General features: G+C 38.6%; 1 protein-coding gene across 1 annotated transcript in view; it reads left to right on the plus strand.

Moving 5' to 3' along the window:
* Positions 1-24,559, plus strand: part of otogl (otogelin-like) — a 209,331-nt gene that overhangs the window by 135,514 nt on the left and 49,258 nt on the right. Inside the window, exons 34-42 of the mRNA XM_059652231.1 lie at positions 7,136-7,215; positions 8,224-9,062; positions 12,099-12,192; positions 15,203-15,345; positions 15,607-15,630; positions 15,751-15,840; positions 17,540-17,729; positions 20,395-20,615; positions 21,216-21,354. Of these exons, the coding sequence (XP_059508214.1) occupies positions 7,136-7,215; positions 8,224-9,062; positions 12,099-12,192; positions 15,203-15,345; positions 15,607-15,630; positions 15,751-15,840; positions 17,540-17,729; positions 20,395-20,615; positions 21,216-21,354 (1,820 nt within the window). The remainder of the gene's footprint in view (positions 1-7,135; positions 7,216-8,223; positions 9,063-12,098; positions 12,193-15,202; positions 15,346-15,606; positions 15,631-15,750; positions 15,841-17,539; positions 17,730-20,394; positions 20,616-21,215; positions 21,355-24,559) is intronic.

Genomic DNA, 24,559 nt, shown 5'->3' on the forward strand with positions numbered 1-24,559 from the left:
GTATGATCTGATTAATTAAGGCAGAGAGAGATAATTCTTTTAAAAATCAAAAATAAGATGGTGTTAGAGACAAACCAAATGGCTGGAATATCATGATAGGTAAAAGACTCATATGCTGGGTATCTAACCAAAGTTACAAGTGATCCAAAACTGTACAAACTAATAAAGGTGGAGAGATCATAACAAGTCATCAAGGTGATGGTTTCAAAACAGAATAGTAAGGAAGACTTCATAAATACATAACAATGATTAGTTGTTACTTTGTTATACCTATCATTTATTTGTTATCACACAGGTGTGTCAGTTAGTTATGATCGCCTGCAAAGTCTTTTTAGTCAGCCTATCGACACTCCATTCACACCATTCATACTATGTTTTGACACTCTTCATTACTTGGAATTATCTTACGGTTATCTATCCACCTATAAATTCTGTGCCTACATGCTTCCCTCCACTGCACCTGACAATAGAGCAGCACTCCAAAAGCTTGTGATTTCAAATGAACCCCCATTGGTGTAGGAGAGATAATGGGAACTGCAGATGCTGGAGATTCCAAGATAATAAAATGTGAGGCTGGATGAGCACAGCAGGCCAAGCAGCATCTCAGGAGCACAAAAGCTGACGTTTCGGGCCTAGACCCTCGGGTCTAGGCCCGAAACGTCAGCTTTTGTGCTCCTGAGATGCTGCTTGGCCTGCTGTGTTCATCCAGCCTCACATTTTATTACCCCATTGGTGTAGTGCGACTTCTGACTTTTAAAGGTGTGATGAGGAATGTGGGAAAGGGCGGTGCAAATCATAGTTCTAAACAGAAAGGGCAGAGTCCTCCTTATATTCAAAGATGTGCTATGTCCTGCCACTTCTCTAACTCCGTAAACTATTCTAGACCAACACACATCCTGGAATTTTAATGTTCCTCTAATTCTAACCTTTTCAGCATCGGCACCATTGGCAGCCATGCCTTCTGCTGCCAAAGCCTCAAACTCTGCAATTCCCTCCATAAACTTTCTCACCCCTCTCCCTCTTTTTCATCGTTTAAGACACTTCTTGAAACCAATGTCTTTGACCAAGCTTATAATCTTCTGACCTTGTATTTCCTGATGTGGCTTGGTGTTTAATTTTGTTTGGTAACGCTCCTGTGAAATGCATTGGGGAATTTTTACTGTATTGAAATGTTGTACAAAAACACAAATTATGTCTCAGGCCCACTAGTACAGTACAGTAAAATAGCTGAAAGATGTAAAGTAGTTAAAACAGTCGAGCATATGAGAAAAACATTAGAGGAGAAAGGCGGGGTAGGATGTGCCTTAGACAGAGAAATTCACCTTGGGGCCAATAACATTGTAGCAACTACCACAACATGTTGCAGGATGGTGATCAAGTGGAAATCAAATAATCAAATAATAAACTTACAGGAGAGATGTAGAATATGGTAGGAGTAGAGTAGTCTTTCACGGAGATATGGAAAGGAAATTTTATTTGGGTGTGGAGAAGGGACTTCATATGCGAATTACAACACGTTCATTTTTTTTGGCCAGAATTCTACCCTCTGCATTTCTTAACCTGTATAATTTTTACTTGACATTTTTGCAGGTTGGGAATGCTTTCTGTACAAAGCATGTATCCACTCATTTAATAGGGCTATGAAAATCACATTCCAGAGGCCCTACTCTTTTCATTGGCACCTCTGTTTGTTGCAACTTAACAAAAGTATGTCTCTTCTGCTGGGTCACAAAGAAATTCACCAGGGTAGGAGGAATAAAGCATAGCAAATTTCCATTTTGTTTTTGCCAACTAATCTATCAAATGCTGCCTGATAGCAAATTGCATGTCTGGCTGGGATAGTCATGGAAGTAGATTCCTTTAAAGCAACACCCAGTACTTCTGAATATCAGCACAAAGAAGCCCTCTGCCTTTAAGATCAGCATCGGTATTAAGAAAAGTACTTTTAAAATGGGCAATCTAGAATGATAGCAGTCCCATCACACCTGCTGTATACAAAGGCACAAGTCGAGTAGCAGCAGCAAAGGCAGGTTGAAATGTTGTACTTGCCATATACTTGGCTGTAAGACAGAGGAGTACCTTGATTGCCAAATACTTGCAAGAAGGAGATGTAGAATACTGAGGAACTGCCCACCTAAAAGGCTGTTGAGAGCAAAGTAATCGATCTCAAAATGCCTGAGATACAGTGTTGGATTAGGATGTGTTTATCCTCACAGGTAGTAAGTGGGCTTTGCATCTGTTCCTGAGAAGACTCTGGCGAAGGGAAAATCAGAAGAATTATGCTCCTGGTGACCATGAGCCTCAATTTCTTCATGATTGGTCCTCTCCAAAGCTTTGTATATGACCTCTGTGAGATCTCACAGCCCAAAGCTCACAGGCATATCCATCGGTTAACAAATATCCTTTTCTGCCAGAGTGGGCTACTTCATCTCTTTCAACACAGATGTTGCAACCCAGGTGTAGAAGTGACTCATTTCAAAGATGCCTCCACAACATTGTTTCTGCATGTTTGTGGCAATGGAGCAACCCTCTGAAAGCTGTGAGGCAAATCAACCGCAAGAAATATCACTCCAGAAACATGGATGCCCTCTGTGATCCCTGCAAAAGATTTTTATTTTTCTGCATCTGCTTCACTATCCTTCTAGTTGGGAAGTCGTGCGTCATCATGCGAGGCATTGGTGAGACCACATCTGGAGTACTGTGTACAGTTCTGGTCACCATGTTTGAGGAAAGATATCAATTAATTGGAACAACTCAAAGAGATTTTATCAGACTAACATCTGTTATGTCTTATGAGGAAAGGTCGGACAAGTTAGGTCTGTATCTGCAGGATATAGAAGAGTGAGAGGTGACTTAGCTGAAACATACAAGACCCTGAGAGGTGTGACAGCCTAGATGCGGAGAGGATATTTTCTCTTATGGGAGAATTTAGAAGTGGAGATTACTGTTTAAAAGTAAGAAGTCTCCAATTTAGAATTGACATGAGGCCAAATGTTTCCTTACAGAGGACATTGAGTTTCTTCCTGAAAAGACACTGGTAGAGGATTATTTGTGTGTTTTAAGGCAAAAGTGAATAACTTCTTGCTAAGTGAGGTGGGTGATGTGAACAGGTTAACAACAGTAGGCATTAGAATGTGAACTTATGGCTACAATAAAATCAGCCATTATTGAATGGCATAGTAGGTTCACGGGGTTGAATAACCTTTTTCTACTCCTTTATTTTATGTTTCTATTAATGCTTGGACTTGGCACAATGTTTTCAACTCTTTGCCACTTCTACATAGTGCTCCCTTGTTCCCACAGAGGAGTTAGAGGCAGCCTGCTCATGTCTTTGACTTTATGATTGTCAAGGTTGTGGAAATTGGCCTTGTACTGGAACTCCCCTCATTAGAACATGACTAGCAGATGGAGCTCCTGTTTGTTGTGCTAAGGAATCAGAAGGTTCACCAGCTCCCACATCGTGCAGTTACAACAAATCACCTGGCCAGACATCTCTGTTTTAATTGCTTAATTCTTAATTTGGATTTTTAAAAATATTTTGTACTGGTCTTTCAGTTTGTAATCACTAAATATTTCCCCTATTTGCCTTCAATTTGAAAAATCTTATAATAGATAGTCAAATTAGTAGCTATCACCAATCAATGAGCTTACAGTTTACCTGTAATGGCACTCTTTTGTGCTGGGACCCTGATCTTAAATTTCAATTTAAACTGTTTAAAAAAACCTTACAAACTATGAGTCAAAAAGGCAAACAAAAAGCACATCTTCCACCTTGCACCGAATCCCCACGTGCCTTCTTATTTCCTGAAATGTATACTTGCTGACGCTGTGCCTCACTCCGGATGTGATCCCTCCTGCCTGACCGTGTGAACCTTCCTCTCTTCAAGTCTTTGTTTTGCTTGGGCCTTGCCATTTTCTGAGCAGTGAGCTAGCATTATCTGTTTATACTGATCTTTGTCACCTTACCAGTAGATGGCTCACTACCCATGGAGCTATTGATCTAGCAGACTAGCGAAAGCCAGAGGAGCGTTCATTGTCTTGTCTAAATGAAGAAATGGATCCACTGTATTGCTGTATATTCAAATATAAATCTGATTGCCCAATGTTCTTCTGATTAATTATAAATATTAGTTTAAACTAATCATATCATAATCATATCACTAAATATCATCAAGACAAATGTGGGGTGTTCTGAGCGAACAACGTGTAGAGCTGGATGAACACAACAGTTCCTACAATCTCTGTTATGAGAGAACTCTGTTGCAGCTCTGTCTATGGCTTGTGCTCCTCCCATAAACTCAAGCCTGCATGGCTGTCCCTTCATAGATTCATTATCTTGGAATCTCCAGCATCTGCAGTTCCCATTATCTCTGATACTTCATAGATTCTACCCACTCTGTTTGGTCAGGTGTTGGCTGTTGGTACTACAGTCTGAACAGCTCAACTGTCTTGCTAGACTGGTATACATTTATACTGAATACAGCTCTCCAGTACAGCATAATTTGGTATGGACAATATATTACTGGGGGTGAATTGAGCTTTTCACATAATCAATTGACCATTTGTTATTAATTGCATATTAGTTATAAATGATGGTTGGGTTTTGATTTTGGCATTTGCCACCCTAGTCACCGTTAGTCCAAAAACATACTCAATGGGGAATTGTAATATCCAACTCATTATCTCTCTGTCAGATTTCTCTGCTGTCAGATCTGCAGAATCCAGCACTTTTAACTTTTTATTTTAAGTTAAGTATTGAATTTTTCATCTCATTTTTTCATGTTAATGAATAAGAATAATAATTAATTGAGTGTTTAAATTAGGAATGGAGGATAGCACAGGTTGTTAAAGAATCAGGGCGTTGCATGGCTTCAGTGTGAATTTCCAGTCTTGTCATTGCTTACATGCGAAGTTATTGAGCTAAAATAAAGCAGTGTGTTATAACTGGAGAAAATACCTTCCTTGGGGCAGATTGAAATCTGAGAGTTCTTTTTTTCTGAACCAAACCCACCAATCTCCAGCTTCAACTGAGTTTGGAAGGAGGGCAAGAAATCAACCATCACCAAGGAGGCAGTCTGAAATTTTAAATAAGATGATAATGAGACCACATACCTCAGCGTTATTCTTGTATTAATATCAACTGTTATTTTTCATGCAAGCACTTGATCGATTTAGAAGTTACATGCCTTCACCTTTACTTCCTGGATATATGCAACTGTTTGAGGCTCATCTTTAAATCAAGTGCCTCTCTATGACCTTCTCAATGAGGCTTCCAGTCCCACCATGAAGCCTCTGATTCCCTAGATCCAATCTCTGAGCTCCATTTGATCTATTCCTGATGCATTTGACACCGTATGTTCCTTTAGGGTTGCAAGCCTGACTGCCTCCCCTCTTCGCCATTAAATCCCCCTCCAATTACCTCCCCAGTTCAAGTGGACACTTTTTCTCTGTCTGTCTCATTCTCTAGTGGTCAAATCTCCCAATTACCTTCCATCCGAATTACCTCTGAATTCCCCTCCCACATTCCATCCAATCCTAATGGACCCAATCTGCATCTGGAAGCAGTCAGTGACTGGGAATCTCAGATTGTGGACATCCACTACACCTTTCTGGTCAACCTGCTTTCTGTGATTCAAGGAATGCAAAAAAGCCCTCCAAAGTTCGCCTCATCCCCACCCTCAATGGAAGAGAGGATCATAGAGTATTGGAGGAGGCTTATAAACAGGTTACCCAGCCGCAGATTCAGCCAGAGTTGCTGCCTGGTTTAGAGTTACTACATAAACTGCAGAGGAGATATAAAGAGCTTTCCATCCCCTATTCCCAATTCCTCCGCCTCCGCCGCATCTGCTCCCACGATAAGACATTCCACTCCCGCACATCCCAGATGTCCAAGTTCTTTCAGGACCGCAACTTTCCCCCCACGGTGATTGAGAACGCCCTTGACCGCGTCTCCCGCATTTCCCGCGACACATCCCTCACACCCCGCCCCCGCCCCAACCGCCCCAAGAGGATCCCCCTCGTTCTCACACACCACCCTACCAACCTCCGGATACAACGCATTATCCTCCGACACTTCCGCCATTTACAATCCGACCCCACCACCCAAGACATTTTTCCATCCCCTCCCCTGTCTGCTTTCCGGAGAGACCACTCTCTCCGTGACTCCCTTGTTCGCTCCACACTGCCCTCCAACCCCACCACACCCGGCACCTTCCCCTGCAACCGCAGGAAATGCTACACTTGTCCCCACACCTCCTCCCTCACCCCCATCCCAGGCCCCAAGATGACATTCCACATTAAGCAGAGGTTCACCTGCACATCTGCCAATGTGGTATACTGCATCCACTGTACCCGGTGCGGCTTCCTCTACATTGGGGAAACCAAGCGGAGGCTTGGGGACCGCTTTGCAGAACACCTCCGCTCAGTTCGCAACAAACAACTGCACCTCCCAGTCGCAAACCATTTCCACTTCCCCTCCCATTCTCTTGATGACATGTCCATCATGGGCCTCCTGCACTGCCACAATGATGCCACCCGAAGGTTGCAGGAATAGCAACTCATATTCCACTTGGGAACCCTGCAGCCATATGGTATCAATGTGGACTTCACCAGTTTCAAAATCTCCCCTTCCCCTACTGCATCCCCAAACCAGCCCAGTGCATCCCCTCCCCCCACTGCACCACACAACCAGCCCAGCTCTTCCCCCCCACCCACTGCATCCCAAAACCAGTCCAACCTGTCTCTGCCTCCCTAACCGGTTCTTCCTCTCACCCATCCCTTCCTCCCACCCCAAGCCGCACCCCCAGCTACCTACTAACCTCATCCCACCTCCTTGACCTGTCCGTCTTCCCTGGACTGACCTATCCCCTCCCTACCTCCCCACCTACACCCTCTCCACCTATCTTCTTTACTCTCCATCTTCGGTCCGCCTCCCCCTCTCTCCCTATTTATTCCAGTTCCCTCCCCCCATCCCCCTCTCTGATGAAGGGTCTAGGCCCGAAACGTCAGCTTTTGTGCTCCTGAGATGCTGCTTGGCCTGCTGTGTTCATCCAGCCTCACATTTTATTATCTTGGAATCTCCAGCATCTGCAGTTCCCATTATCTCTAAAGAGCTTTTCTGTTTTTTTTCATGCAGGGTTGAAGGATGTTTAGTACATTGCCCAAAGAACATGCTTCTTGATGAAGCCACCCACAGATGTGTTCACCTGGAGGATTGTAAGTGTCTCAGTTTGTTTACTTTCATGGTTTTGCGCACTTTATTTTATGTTAATGACGTTGAGACACAAAAGGTCCAGAGAAGAACAGCAATAATTTAGCACTTCTAGGTCAGTTAATTTTAATTCAGTATTAGTACCCTGAAAATTTTAGGCTGATGTTGCCCTCCACATTCACAGTGCCTTTGATTTGAGTACAGATTTCTAAGCTAGTTGTTACTTTTTTTCTTCTATTGTTATACTAAGGATAATAATCAGCAAAATAAATTTGGAAATATCAAATAATGAAGATGAAGTCAAATCAAATTAACTACTGTTTTGATAACTTAATACTGCCCTGTGAATATATTAGGACACACGAATTTAAGGTGTTCAGTGAAAAGTGATTACATCCAAAAGGACACATTGAGTCAGAAACAAAAACATAAATTGCTGGGGATCAGTTCTGAAGAAGGGCCACTGGACCCAACAGGTTAACTCTGCTTTCTCTCCACAGATGCTGCCAGACCTGCTACATTTTCCAGCAATTACTATTTTTGTTTTTAATTTCCAGTATCTGTGGTTCTTTGTTCTTTTTGACGCATTTAGTGAGTCAGCCTAAGAGTATGTTCTCAGGAGTTTTTGACTGGTTTATGGGAAATAACTGTAGTATGTAACCTAAAGGCAAAATACAAAATCTGGATCAAATGCAGAGAATGATGGAGAAGCTCAGCAGGTCTGGTAGATTCTGTAGAGAGAGAAACAGAGTTAATATTTTGAGTTCTGTATGATTTATTCATAACAGAGTAATACCTAACTCAATGTTTCTCTCTTCACAGGTGCTGCCAAACATGTTAAGTTTCTCCAGCATTCTCAGTTTTTGTTATAGTACTTAGCTTCTTGTTTTAATGATGTGTTAAAGGAAATATGTCAATTTCAATAGAAGCAACAGAAAAAGACAATGTTCATGGGTTGAGGTTGAAGAATTTGCATCTGTGAATGGTATATTAATTGTTTAATTTTTTAACAGGCATTAATGTCACTGCAACAGATTTGCCTTTTCTATTGCCAACTACAACATCTGCTACGACAGACAGAGCATACAGTTCACCCACAACATTATTGTCTTCAACAGTAAGACAGACAACAACTGCCATTACAGACCAATATACAAGTATATCATCTCCACTGACAACAGTTCCAGTCAGCATGAAATCCCCTGTAACCATGTCTACATCAGCTTATACAACATCTTCTACATCCACAGAACCTTCACTTCCAAGTTCCACAACGACTACCTCAACCTCTGTTGAGAGTTCCAGAACAACAAGGACTACAGCAGCAGTTACAAGTCAGTCTAGAACTCCCAGTTATACTCTGGAAAAAATACTGTCTTCAACTTCAAGTAGTACTTTTTTAACCACTACTCCTAGCACCATATCTGACGGGATTAGTTTCTCAGCATCTGTGGCTCAGCCAGCAATATCAGTGACTCAATACAGTATAAAAATCACACCATTGCAACCAACAACTGTGGGCAAGACTGAAATATCTACAGAAGAGGTCACCAGGCGCTCTGTTACACCACTTACCAGAACCAGTGCTACATTGCCTCCAGAGATAAGTGTCAGAACTGAGGCAGCACAAAGCATGCAATCAACAGCAGTTACTGTCTTGTCTACACATGCTGAGGAGAAAACTATATCAGAAGCATCCTCTTTGCCACCAACTTCTCTATCTAATTTGACATCACCTACTTCAGCAGCTACAATGAGTCTTCAACCAGAAACTGCAATTTCATTTGGTATCTCAACTGCACCCTCTTATTCTCAAACTGCAGCTCCATCAGTGACACCACCACAATGCATAGTAGGGGCAATTTAACTTTTTTATTCCTCCTTTAAACAGAATGTACAAAATGGCTATAAAAATTCTAGATTTCTGTAAATACTGAAATTGAAAAAAAATGTTTGGGCTTGTAATTTCATCTTAAAAGCTCTATAATAGGTTATGTAATTTGACCTATTCTCTACTACACTTATTTAAAAAACAAGCTTTATGTTTTCACTTGTCACTGTTTCCTTTATTATCCTACTCTGCCACATTACTCTTGCTCCTCCAAACTACTTATCCGTCATTAAACTTCTTGTTTTATGAACAAGAAGATCATTTGATATCGAAGGTTATGACTGTTTTTGACTTCTGCAATGGAAGATATTTCCCTGTCAATTTTCAGCTAGCTTAACTCAGGTGCTCCAGCGATGCACAATACTCCACCTAACAGCCTGAATGAAAGCAGATCACTTAATCAGGCAGGCAAATTTGAAGTCAGTCTGTGATATTTTAGTTGGAAAGCCCAGATCCCAAATGCTCCTATTTGGAAAGTTCCAATCTAATGTTTCTCTTGGAAGAGAGATAGCTGCACTAATTGAGGTAACTGATGAAGTAAAGTTCTAACTTGAATAATGTAATAAATTGCTACAAATAGAAACATATGCCAGTTATTTATTCAAAAGCATCAACCTTATTTTGTAACTATCTTAAGTGGAAACTTTCTTATTTGATGGTTTTGGATGTAATTCAAAATATACAATTCAGATCATCAGTTTTATCCATTCATTCAGGAGGTAGAAAAACATAAGTCAATGCAATGAATGAGATTGGGAATTTAATCAAGAATAACAGTGTTCTGACCAGGACTTAATGAATATCACTAAATCTCCCACCCTTAGGGAAATTATTGATTGATGTGAATTTTGATGACTTTGAATTTTGATGTCAATGATTCCGATGTAAATTATACACTCTTAATGCAAACAATATCATAATATAATTTTTTTGGGCAAAAACACACTAATTCAAATGAACAGTTAGAAAACACTAATATGGGATTTTTTATTTGAAGATATGACTATTTGCGAATAAAGTTTACAGGAGCTAAGGCTAGGACATTTTACTCCAAACACGGCTGCTTCAGGCTGCCAGAATAGTCATGGGGTTAATGCATGATATTCTGTTAAATTCATTGACCAACAACAGTAGTTTAAGATATGCATAAAGGTGCACATCATGATGACAACATCCAACATCCTTGTACTGTAGTGGCTTAATGACCACAATCTCATTTGTGTGTTTTTCTCAACAAAAAGTTATCATATTTCTCAGAAGTCTATCTTACTGCTACCTTTTATGTATAAAATGTTTTGCTTGATAACATTCTTTGTCTCATGATTCTGATCTCAGCTAGAAATTTCCTATCTTCTCAACTAAAGGCATCTCCAAATACCTGTTTTATTCATTAAAGCTTTCTTGAAACATACTTTTTCTTCTAAATAACACTTAGTTGAAGTCTAGGTGACAGAAGAGGGAACCCAATTCTTCCATTGCTGTCCGTCCAGAGAAAGATATCTGGGTAACAAGTTGAAAATTTAGTCCTTACTTCAAAAACAAGGATGTTGGATGTTGTCATCATGATGTGTACCTTTACGCATATCTTAAACTACTGTTGTTGATCAACAAATTCAACAGAATATCATGCATCTAACCCTGGATTTTTATGAAGTCATGAAGATTCCAGTATTATACCATAATTGCTACTTGACTGCTTCCACAACCTATTATTGTCACAGTTTGAGAGGGCTGTAATTCAACATTTGATTGACAGTTGCAAGAGTTTGTTATAGGTTTGTGTGACTTTCCATGTGCAGTTATGAATTCAAATGTTTGCTTTTATAAAGGACTAAGAACGCTAGAGAATTTAAAAGTCTTGAATGGGCTTTAATGAATGAGTACTTATTCATGTCGTAAAGTCTGTAATGTATACTTTGAACTTTATTTTGTTTCATCTCAGCATGGTTTGTGATGCCTGCGCATAGTGGATCCGGAGTGAGTTGGCAGGTAGGGTGTGAGGAGACTTGGTAGCCCCTGTAGTTACCTCAGATCTTCATCCTGAGGTTGTGGGCCCATACCCACAGAATAGAGATTCCACCAATCATAACCTATTTTCCTGAGGTGCATTGGTAAGACATGAAACTTCTTGATTCTGCCTACCTGTCTCAGGAATGAAAATCCAAGCTCTTCACACTATTGTCTATGATGTGAATGTGCCAGTGTTGAACTGGGTGGATAAAATCAAATATCACACAACACCAGGTTATAGTCCAACAGGTTTATTTGAAATCACAAGCTTTAGGGGTGCAGTGAAAGCTTGTGATTTCAAATTAATCTGTTGGACTATAACCTGGTGTCATGTGATTTTTGACACCATGTGTAAATAATATAAAATGCAGAATTTAAGTGGAGGTTTTGTGATGCTCCTGCTTTTACTGTGATGCTGTGTTAATCTTTTCAAAATGTATTTTCTACTTTACTGACAATTTAGGCCTATTTTTCTGGATGGACCTTGATTCACTGCTACCTATGACCATGCCAAGAAAAAACTCCTGCAGTTTTTGTAGTAATAGGTTCAGGTGTCCTCAGATGTAGAATGTTGCCCTGCTTTAACATGATTAGATCTTTAGTTAAACAAATGCATTGAATGAAAGATTTAATTAAATGTAGAAGAACATTCTCTTTCTCATTTTACAATTATGTCTCTATTTAATTTAGCAATGAGCATAAGGTTGTAACTTTCTCTTGATCACTGGCATAAATGCGATTGTTATTTTATGTTTCTTTTAATGGTTTGACTTCTATTGTTTCCATTAAACAGCAAAGCTTTGAAGCAGAATACCACGGCAATGTCACAAATACTGCTGATTGTATTTAGAACGAAATGTCAAATTTTTGCAATTTTTTTAACAGGAAATAATCTCATCAACATGAGTAAATCTGCAGAATTGATGCATACTTACATTTTATATATCTTTTGATATATATTTTTTTATTTGAAATTATTTCTTCTAGTGTCCTTTTAATATAACACAGCCAAGTTGTGGCTTTCTTGGAATGCCTATCCAAATAAACAATGACAGGTGTTGTCCACAGTGGGAGTGTCCTTGTGAGTATTGGTTTCATTTTAATGCTGTACTCTGTTATATGAACTGTTAATACAGTTATTCTCCAAATTAAATAAAAATGTTATACAGAATAAAGCAGAAACATGTAATTTTACAAATTGGATATAAAACTAATAAGTACATTTGTTCCTAATATTGTTTTCACTTGTGTGTTCCACTTGAAATCTTTTTAGAATGCAGAACTTCTGATTTTGATTCTGTTTTGTTCTTTTCTCCCAACTCTTACCACTTCCTTCTGTTCAATTTCCAGTGCATTCTGTCTCAAGCATGTATCTATTTTTGTGTTATTTAAAATGACAATCTGGTCTTTTCAGATTTCAATGTGTAAACATTTTGAGCTTGGCATAATATAGAGATCTTCCTCCATTACTTTTGCCTCCACACCCATTTCTTTGGGTAGGAGTGTTTTGCTGCAAGTGGACACTTTCTCATATTTGCAGATTTCCCAGGTACACCCTTATGCACTCTTAGAGGTGCATAAGAGGTACACTCTTACTCTCTCTATATAAGATCAGAATGTAAGAACATGAGAAATAAGAACAAGATTAGGCCAACTGGTCCTTTGAATCTGTTCCTACATTGAACAAATCTTACGGATCTTCTGCTTCAAATCCATCCTCTGACATTATTCCCATATCACTTAATTCCCCTGCTCCTGAAAGTAACTGACAGCCTTTATCTTGAACATATTCAATACCGATCATTGATAAGCATCCGAAATAGAAAATTCCAAAGATTAATGACCCTTTGACTTAAGAACTTTCTCTTCAACTCATTCGAGCCTATAGCTGTATGAATTTGCAGCACTTCATTATCACTGATCCAATCCTAACATTCCCATTAAATAATAAGGATGCTGCTCTTCTTGTCTGGCAAACTTGTATTTATGTTGCAAAAGCTGAACCCCAATGGCCTGGCTATAAAACATTAAGCCATCATTTCTAAGTCTGACATGTATATCATTTCTGGGGCTCCTCCTGCTGTAGCTACTATGTTTGTAGTCTGTCAATCCTGTACAGTTCCCTTCTACCTCCTCCCCAAGATCCATGCATTAGACTGCCCCAGTAGTCACATCATTTCAGATTGTTCCTCACTTAAGGAACTGATAAAGTCCTGTTACAACATTATTTTTCCTCCCCTTGTCCAGAACTATCCTGACTACAAAACTGATGCTTTCAACATGCCCACAACTTTAAGTGTTTCCAGTTTCTTGGCCAAACCATCTACCTTTCAACAGACATATCCAATCTTCCGCTGTGCCCCTTTCAATCATCAGGCTGCGTGAGGATTCTTGCTTCTTTCTTCCCCATAACCAGTCTGTGTCCACCATGAACCCCATTATCAGGCTGAGCCTGTTTTTAAAACATGGTGCCATGGGAACATGTATAGGTTCAAGCCATGCATGCATTTTCATGGGATATTTGGAATTTTCATTGTTTCTGCCTTGTCAGGTTTTTGCCTTTACTCCTTTCCCTTATACATTGCTGTCTATGTCAATATCTCCTCCTGCTCTCACTCTGAATTGGAACATGCAAGTAATTTCCAATTCTTATCCTTGTGTTGACATGGTCTATCTCTGCCATTTTCCTTTTGCTCCTTGGCCTCACTGTTTGCTTTTCTGGAGTTAGGCCATCAATCAACATTTGCCATAAACTCACTGACACCCACAGCTATCTTGAACATGTTGCCTATTCCACCCACTAAATGCAATGCAGCAATGTGCTATGGCTCCCTCAGCACCATCTCTTACCTGTGAATTCCTACATGTTGATGCTGTCCTAGACAAGATATGTCTCCCAAAGGAAGGAAATGTCCAAAATGATTTTGTATGTTATTTTGTTTCTTGGGAAGATTTCTTCTGGCTAATTTTCATTATGAACTACAGATCTGAAAATAATTGTTATTTTGTTTAATATCAGGCAGCCTGTAAGTGGGCAACTTTTTAAGTTAAAAGATTCAATGGTATTCATTATTAAAAATTAAGTATATGGAAATTTGTGCCCCATATGGTTATAGTGTCTCTATCTTTGAATACATTTAAAGTTAGGATAAACAAAGTTTTGGTCTATTAATGAGTTAAGGGATAGGGGGAGCAGGCTGAAAGCTGGAATCAAAACCCACACTCAGCTATGATTTTGTTAAATGCTATAGCCCACTCGGTGGGCCATGTGGTCTACCACTGTTGCAATTTCTTGTGTTTTTTTGTAGGAAGAGTTCACGCTAACCTTTAAATGCAAGAGGCTTAAAAACAGTATTAGTCAATACATTCCAGTGCAGATTTCCCTCTAGAGCTGCCTGTTGAACTGCACCGGACAGAGGATAAATACCATGAATTTTCTGCTCTGGCTTCACTTGTTCTTCCAGGTGCTGACCCTCCAGCTACCTGGGCACCTGTTGAAAAGGAAAGCAGCAAACAAGAAGTTCAGCTGTGAGACCTGGAAGTTACCTCTTGGCCAACAGAATCATAGGATTCTGGCTGCTATCTGAGAGTCCTGAAACCTTATGCTAACCCTTGGCTGGCAGTGATGTAACACAAGGGTTTGATTTTTGCCTTCTTTTCAATCTCCAATCTTCTGCCACAAGTGATCCAGAAGATCTGACCCCAGCCAAAATATTTAGATCTTTCAACTGTCCCATGTTTGGAGTGCCTGTCCAATGATCATATGAGAAGTGAAGTCAAAAATTAGTGAGTCCTTTGCTAATGTCAGTTCAGGTCCAGAGCCTACTGCAAGTGCAGGACAATACTGCACTTCTGGACAATGTCAGGAAATACTGGGAATGTGCAACATGGGTGGAAACATGATATAACATGATCTTTACCTTTTTTCTTTCTGAACATGGAGATGCGGTTTACTACAGGTACCAGGAGAAAGAAGATACTCTGTTTGAACGAAAAAACTGAACACAAAATACTATACACACATTGTACTTTTCTAATTCTTTACCAAGGAGTAGTTTCAAGCCAATCAATAAATATATTTGCCTTGTCAGGTCGCTGCTCCATGTTTTCTGACTTGCATATCATCACATTTGATGGCAATGATGTGGGAGTATATGATGCTGCAGCCTATGTACTGACTCTATTGCCACATGAAACTATTGTTGGTCATATTGAACAATGTCCTACCCGTGAGGTAATTTTAAACTTTTTCTAAACTACAATCAAATTACTGCTGAATAAAAAGACTAATTTCTGGTGTTCATTAAAAGGCAGTACATTACGTTTCATCAATAACAAGTCATTATTAACTGTTTAATATATTCATTTTAAGTGCCTATGTAGTTTTAAGGAATAACATTTGAGTTATATTTTATCATCTCTGAAAATTGTTCACGAAATGTAATAGGATGCAAGATGAATTTTTTTCTGAAAAATGCTGTTTTAATAATTACAGAGTGCAAATTCTATAAGGCGCCCTGTAAGTACATGACAATTAATTCCGTGAAATTTTGACACTATTTCTTTCAAAGCATTACTTAATGCATGATGTTTGTTTTTATGATTTTATTTATCAGCTATCATTGCTTTTACCATTAAGGTGCCAGGTGGAAATTCTGGATTGTGTTTTAAAAAGTTGAATATAACTTCACGTAACTACAAAGTTCTCATTGATCGACTGGAAAGATTGGTGAGTGTAATGTCAAAAACATTTGTGCATATATGCCTGTAAATATTTTTTACATTTCTTTGATAAACTTACTGACGTTATTATTAATTTATGCTGCAAGAACTCATATATCATTGAACAAAAATCATCCATATCAATCAGAGATCATATTTTTATCTTTGCATTTCCCACATTTGGTAGTTCCATAGCTTCCATCTCGTGCCATTACTTTGGCTGCCGGACAATACAGACAGTGTTTTTTTAATTATTTCATGTTTATTTTTATTTATTTTAAATCTGCATTTTCTAATAGTTCATTTTATTCATACAGTTAATTATGGTGCATGATATTTATAGCAAAACACAGTAACAGTAAACAAACATTTGCATTTATCCTTTGTCTCAAATAGTCAGCTTAGAAATAATTTGTATTATCGACCATGAGCTGGAAGTACCTGAATGAACCAGCGTCAGATGAATCTGATATAGAATGACTTTAGGAAGAAGACAGTTGAGAAAGGAATCAATAGGGAGGAGAATAATTGGTAAAAGAAGACAACTGCTGAGCAGAATAGAGAAAGGCATTTGTAGAGAAGAGCAATTAGAAAGAAGATGATGAAAGGAAAAGGACTAGGAAAGGAATAGATTAGCATGGAGTGTCAGAGGTTAAGATTCAGATTAAGACAATTGGAGGTATGGTCTGGCAACTGTGAAAGGAAAACGTCAGGAAGAGGAGCAATCATTCTGGGAGATAATCCAGCTGCAAGGCAACTGACAATATGGAGGCTGGGGTCCATCAATAATTTGATATTAAGCTGAGAGAAGCATTAGAACATAGAACATTGAACAGCACAGGACAGGAATGGGCCCTTTGGACCATGATGCAGTGCCAAAAGTGATGTCAAATGAAACCAATCCATTCTGCCCGCCTTTTATCCGTATCCCTCCATTCCTTGCATATTCACGTGCTTATCGAAAAGTCCCTTAAATGCCCTTATCATATCTGCCTCATCCACCACCCTTGAAACTGCATTCCAGGTTCCTACCACGCTCTGTGTAAAAGACTTACCCCTCATGTCTCCTTTGAACTTCCCCCCTCACCTTAAATGCATACCCCCTAGTATTTGACATTTCAACTCTGGGAAAAAGATTTTGACTGTCAACCATTTCTATGCATCTCATAATTTTGTAGAATTCTATTAAGTCTCTTCTCAGCCTCTGCTGTTCAAGAGAAAACAACCTGGGTTTTGCTAGCCTCTCCTTATTGCTCATACACTGTAATCCATGCAGCATCCTGATAAACCTCTTCTGCACCCTCCCCAAAACATCCACATCCTTCCTGTAATGTGGCGACCAGAACTGAAAGCATTGTGCACCACTGGACCATTTCTCTGTGATGAGTTGTATCCAAGCTATAAAATATTAAACCTTTGCTAGTTTTACAAAATGATGTACAGTAAGTCTAGGTAGTCTCTGTAACTGGTTCCTTGTGAGCAACAGCAAACAGTGCTCCTAATTTGTCATTTTTGCTTAGAATAGTCTGAAAGATTAGTACGTTCATGTTGTGACTTCTGTTTATGAATCTAAACACAGTCTGGCGCAGGGGGTTTTTGTTGTTTCAATATTTTTACTGTAAATCAATTCCTAACAATACATTAATTGTTCAACTTGTGAAGGCTATTGTATGGCAAGATTTCAGTTGCATTTATTTTCTTATCAGACAACAGTAAACTCAAGACCTGCTCGACTTCCGTTCACAAAGCTAGGCTTCCATATACAGGATACTGGAGCGATGTATCTGATTACAACTCCTTCTGGAGTTACAATTCAGTGGTATCGCAGTACAGGCATCATTGTGTTAGAATTTGGTTTGCCATCCAACAGAACTATGGGAACTAAAGGCTTGTGTGGTAAGTGAACTGTAGACATGAGTTGTTCCCAAAGTTTTCCTGTCATCCATAATTTGAGTTTGTACTCATTCATCACTTGCATCTTAATTGTAGTTATTATGTTCTAAAAGACATTTCCTTCAACTTCAGTTCTGGTTCATTGCTGTTTTCAAGCAGAAGTGTGACACAATTATTTTTAACAAATTTAATTTAAGGAAAAGCATGAAAAATCCATTCAAGCTAACATACCTCTCATGCCAATCTATGTCATCCTATGTTTCTGCCATGCTTTGGCATAATCTGACACAACCACAATAGCTCCTCAAGCCTCCCTATGCCCTCACCAGCCCCATAAGGCACCTCATAGTCTCCATATCAACCTATGTTTATCTGCCCAATTTTATGATCCTTCAAAAATCATCATACCAACCAATGCACTTTCATCCAAACCTGGTTGGCCCTAAACAGTCTCCAAGTCAATCGATTTGCATTGAAATGAATATATATATATAATATGTATATGTGTGTGTGTGTGTGCATGGATATATGAGGTAGTTCCTGGACTGGACTTAAATTGGAAAAGCGTTTGTGTGCATAAAAGGTTAGAGGCCACTGATCTAGATCATCAATATCTAACAGGATAAGAAAGGGTCCCAATACAGACTCCTGAGGAATTCTACGACAATATTTTCTCCAGCCTGAAAAGTATCTGTTGACCATTGCACTTTGTTTCCTGTTACTCAGACAATGCACGTGGCTACTGTCCCTTTTATTCCATGAGCTACAACTTTTCTCAGACGTGTTGTGTGGTACCATTTGAATGCCATTTGAAAGTTCATGAACATCACCTCAGCCACATGATTCTCATGAATTCTTTCTGTTAATTCTTCAAAAGAATCCAGCCACTTATTCAAACTCTTGTTCCTCTTTAGAAAATCATGCTGACTCTTCCTAATTAACTCATCTTTTTCTATGTGATCACTAATTCTGTCCCAAATAATTGTTTCTTGAAGCTTACCCATGATTGAATTGAAACTGTCTAGTCTGTAATTACTGGGCTTGTTCTTAACAAGCTTTTTTGAACAAATGTATTTTAGATATTTATACAAATATAAAATGATTTGATTTCTTCTGCCCTGTATGTGTATGTATATGTGTGTAATATAGTATTGATGCTGGAATATTTAAGGATACAGAAGAGTGCGTTACATATGTACAATATGTTGATTTTGACACAACAAAATAGTGACATTGATAGTTGTCAGGGTGTCACAAAGGATAAGTTATTATGTTTCTCTGTTTATTTTCTCCTGTTAAACTGGATCCGACAGTCTGACAAAGAAATATTATTCAGTCACTTTTAGGATGTTTACTCCTGTTAGCACTTGTATAAGAAGCAGATCACTTGCAGGTCAGCCCTAATCACATTTAATGTGACAACAGGCTCAATGGAGTCAATGGCCTAACCTCATTCTTGTGTTCCAATTGCATATTTAACAATAATAACATGATGAATATCGTGTTTAAAGAAATCACAACATTTGTAGATAAAAAATTTGCAATGAAATTCATTCCAATAGAAAACCTATACCTTAATTAATAGATGTGAAACTTTTTGATCTAAACTAATGTTGCATTTTTAAATGTAGACATTAAAGTTTGCTTGCTTAATTAATATCCGGAGTATTGGAGGCTGTAAATACTTCTTGCACAGACAGTATGATTTATGTGTATGTTGGCACAGATGAGTATATCTTATTTCAAGACCTAAAAGACCAAATGTCAGTCCTATTAAATTTCCCTGAGGAACGGTCTGAATTCTGAGGAAAGGTCACCAGACATGAAATGTTAACTCTGATTTTTCTTCACAGATGCTGCCAGACCTGCTGAGCTTTTCTCCTGACTTCAATTTTTTTTCCTATTAAGTTTCCCCTTGTTAATGAGAAAGGAATTACTGTTCAAATGTAAAAATGAAACAAAACAAAAGCAATTCCTGAGTTTTGGAGCAGCACTCATCTGAAAATAAAGATGAGAACAATTATTGTGACTATTAAATTGAAGGAAAAGTGTTCTCCCTTCCCCCACAAACACTCTCAATGTCTTTGGCTTTTTACTGCCACTACTTGTACTGGGCTCATTCTTCATGTTTAAACATTGGGTGGCAAGTATTGAGAGGCTATTATACAGATGCATAATAGCTAAACTAATGCTGTCTTTGATTAACTTGTGCACCTTCTCATAGATGTCACTGAATTGTGCTGGAAAAGAGATCCCTGGTGGATTTTTGTCCTGTCTGAGCCATTTTTACACAAATATAGAATCCATAACTGCTGTATTGTCTTTTTTAAGTCACCTAGCAGAGGGCCAGAAACTTAACCTAGGCTGGGATCTTCTCCGGTGTAACTGGTACATAATCGCAATACTTGAAATTTTGGTATCTTAATGGGATTTGTTTAATGATTTATCATGCATGGAATCGGCATGTGATTGCATATTTGCTGAGATTAATTCATAATATTAAAACCTAGCACTGTAAAAATTCATTCATTGAAACAAACATTGATTTCAACAAATAATATACAGCACTCTGTATGCCCTTTTCAGGCAGTTAGCCAGAATAATATAATTGCAACGTCCTTAAAATTACCACTAACCTTCACGGTCAATCAATCTCTGTTCATTTTAGGTTGTTGTAATGGCAATCCTGCTGACGATCTTAAGCTACCAAATGGAACCATTGTCACAGAATTTGAAAATGTAGGCCTTTTCCTTGAAAGTTGGATGGTTGAAACATCTGGGCTAGAAACTAACTGCTTTAGATGCCGAAAACAGAACTGCACCACTGCTAACTGTACTGCTTGTTTTGATATGTTGAATCAGAATCCTTGGACGCTGTGCCATCAACATGTGAGTAAAGATTTATTTCTTTTTACGAATTGCACAGCACATTTGAAGTTATGCATTATTTGAATGCAGTTGATGAAACATTAGTGAATCATTCTTTCACTGTCCCATTGTAATCTGCCAGTGTCGATTTTTAAGCACACTAAAAGGAATAAAATGTTGACAATGCAATATGTTTGTATTTATCTGGAACACCTTTTTTCATTCGCCTTACAGGAGGATCAATGCAAAGGGACCTCTGTAAACATTGGCCAAGAAAAGAGCTATTTACAAATAGTGGAAGGATCAAGTTGTTATGAATCATTTGTACAAATTTCTACATTTCTCAATATAAACTTTGAGCCAGAAAAGCATTACATAGTTTCTTTCGAGTATGATTCATTTTAAGTTGTCATATCTGGAGTAATCATTGTACAATAGTAAAATTATTTCATGAAATTTCTTATTGTGATGATGTCGAATTTAGGGCATACAATACCAGTTATTTAAATAACAATATTTTGAGGTGTATAGATTGATTTTAAAATCAGATCAAGGGATGATAAATTAAAGGATCCAAGTTGTTTTAATATTGATTTTCACAAGTGTCTTGTTCACCTCAAGGTTACTCCAGAAATATTTTGTGAACTGTGGATCAGGGATTTTCACTATGTGACACATCAATGCGATGCTTTGGCTTTATATGCAGCTGCTTGCAATAAATACAATGTTTGCATTCCATGGAGGACTCCAGAATTTTGTCGTAAGTTTTTAGACTTGATAATGGTTGCTATATAAATTAAACATAGTGAAATGACAGAAAATGCCCATTCACAACTGCTTTTGTATGGCTGAACTGATTGCTATCAAGTCTCTTACATTGGTACTACAGAATGTAAATGAAGAAAAAAATCCAATTTGGGCCTTAATTCCCGTCCTTGACATTGTTTCACTGATGGTCTCATTATATTGAGACTGTCATACAAATTGCAGTGACCAAGTGAATATACAGTGTAACATATGTGAGTAAATTTTACTTTGTTTACAAAATTGCTCTGGTCTTTACAACAAAATAAGTAATTTATATGCCACCACATCAGCAGTTTAACGTTATTTCTTCTGATCATGTGAAATAGATCAGCTCTAAGTTTGGTTTGCACACTGGAATGGGAAGTTTGAGGTCTGGATTTTAGGAACCTGATTCAGCGTTCCTACTCTCATTTCTGAAACTGAGACTTTTGACAAGGTGGGATAAGATGCATCCTAGTACAGATTGTGAGCCCATGTCCTACAATCCTAAGTTGGTTGGCTTCACTGCTGGGATAGCGACCTCCTAGCAATTTTCATAGAGTTGGGATAGTTTTTCAAGAAGTGAACTATACTTTGGATGAGAGAACCTTTCTGAAGAATAAGTTCAGGTCATACCCTCTTTCAGAAACTTTTGCACCATGCCAATTTACAGTGTGCAAATGAGAAATGCATCTTTAAAATATTTAGCATCCAAGTTAATTAAATAGAATAGAAGTAGCTAGCTAGGTGCTGTGTTGTTCCTATTGTACATTGGACCTTGTTGAAACCAGTGCAATGATACTTGCAGCAAATGTTGGCTGTTTGAGGCTCCTAGGCTCGGAGTTAATGAGTTGGAATATGAACTGTAGACTCTGTTGCGCATCAGGAAAGGGAAGCAATACCTGAACATGATGTTTCAGGAGGCAGTCACATTGTTTGGATTAATTGCATCGAACATAGCCTATGGTTAGGGACAAGAGGGTATGCTCATCAGTGAGGCAGATATGGTAATCCATTTGTAGGACAAAGTATAAATTTGCAAATAATGGAAGCATGTAGGAAGGGCACTACAATTGTCATTGGTGATTTTAATCTGTATATTGACTGGATAAATCAGATGGGCAAGGGTGAAATGGAAGACAAATATGTAGAATGTGTCAGGGATTGCCTGTTAGAGCAGGATATTATAGAACTTACTCAGGAATAGGCTATCTTAGATCTAGTCATGTGTAATGAGTTACGGTGAATTAAGGATTCTGTACAGAATAGCAATCACAACATGGTAGAATATCAAATTCAGTGTGAGGGAAAACAACTTGGGTCTCAAACCAGTGTTCTCAAATTAAATAAAGGCAATTACAGAGGTATGAAGGAGTTTCTAAAGCAAAATAGGCTGAGAATGTCAATGGGTAAACCATGGCAGATACTTAAGCTGATCTTTCATAATGTTCAGAAAAATTTTATTTTGTTCCTGAAGAAGAAATTGACATGTATGATGAACCACCCGTAGTTAACAAAGGTGATGAATCCATTCAAAAGCTAAAGCATAGAAAGCAGTGACAATTAATGGTAGTCAGGAGAATTAGGAATCTTTTTGGAAACTGGCAGTGGATAACCAAAACTCTAATAAAAAGGTAGAGGATTGGTGATGAAAGTAGATTGGCAAGAAATATATAAGCAAATAACAAGAGCTTCTATGGGTATTTAAAAAGAAAGAGAGGAGTTAAAGTAAGCGTGGTACCCTTGGAGGATGCACATATGGAATTGATAATGGGGAACTAGGAGATGGCAGACAATTTAAACTAATATTTTCCTTTAGTTGACATAGTGGAGGACACTATAAACATCCCAAAGATAATAGATAAGCAACATGCTCCTGGGAGAAAAGACCTTATTATAGTCTCTATCATGAAGGACAGTAGCGAGTTTTGAGAAGATTTGTAGCTCAGGTTGAGGTTCTGGATGTGAGTTTGCTCGCTGAGCTGGAAGGTTAGTTTTCAGACGTTTCGTCACCGTTCTAGGTAACATCATCAGTGAGCCTCCGACGAAGCGCTGGTGTTATGTCCCGCTTTCTATTTATCTGGTTAGGTTTCCTTGGGTTGGCGATGTCATTTCCTGTTCTTTTTCTCAGAGGATGGTAGATTGGCTCCAAGTCAATGTGTTTGTTGATGGAGTTCTGGTTGGAATGCCATGCTTCTAGGAATTCCTAGAAGCATGGCATTCCAACTGGAACTCCATCAACAAACACATTGACTTGGAGCCAATCCACCACCCCCTGAGAAAAAGAACAGGAAATGACATCACCAACCCAAGGAAACCTAACCAGATAAATAGAAAGCAGGACATAACACCAGCGCTTCGTTGGAGGCTCACTGATGATGTTACCTAGAATGGTGACGAAACGTCTGAAAACTAACCTTCTAGCTCAGCGAGCAAACTCACATCCAGATGAAGGACAATGTATTTTACAAACTAATGGGATTAAAGAAAGACAAATCACCAGGACCTGACGGTTTGGATCCAAAGGTCTTAAAGGAAGAGGCAACAGAGTTCGTGGAGTTGTTGGTCACAATATTCCTGAACTGACTAGATTCTTGGAGGACTCCAGCAGATTGTAAAACTGCTAATGTGAAAGCCCTATTCAAGAAGAGAGGGAGAAAGACAGCAGGAGCTTACTAGCAAGTTAGCCTAACATCTGTTAAAATATTACAGTCCATAATTTAGGAAGAAATAGCAGGACATTTAGAGGAGATTAGTACAATAAGAGTAAATGTTTCTTTGTGAAAGGAAAGTCATGTTTGACAATCTTTAATTCTCTTGTGAAATGTGGGCTTTGCTGGCTGGGCCAGTTTTAATTGCCTGCCCCTAAGGTGGTGGTGAGCTGCCTTCTTGAACCACTACAGTCCATGTGCTGTAGGTAGGCACACAATATTATTAGGCAAGGAATTCCAGGACTTAGTCACAGTGACATACTTTTGACTTCATTTGCTGGAGATCAGTGAGGATACAATAGGCTGAGTTGATGCAGTAGATTAAATTGATGTGTATTTGGATTTTCAGGTGTCACATAAAAGATTATTGCATTAGAGATTGAGGTAATGAGTTAGCATGAATTCAGGATTAGTTAATACACAGAAGACAGAGAGTCAGGATTACATTGAGTACATTTAAGATTGAAA

This window comes from Stegostoma tigrinum, chromosome 18 (genome assembly GCF_030684315.1).
Source record: "Stegostoma tigrinum isolate sSteTig4 chromosome 18, sSteTig4.hap1, whole genome shotgun sequence".
NCBI lineage: Eukaryota > Metazoa > Chordata > Chondrichthyes > Orectolobiformes > Stegostomatidae > Stegostoma > Stegostoma tigrinum.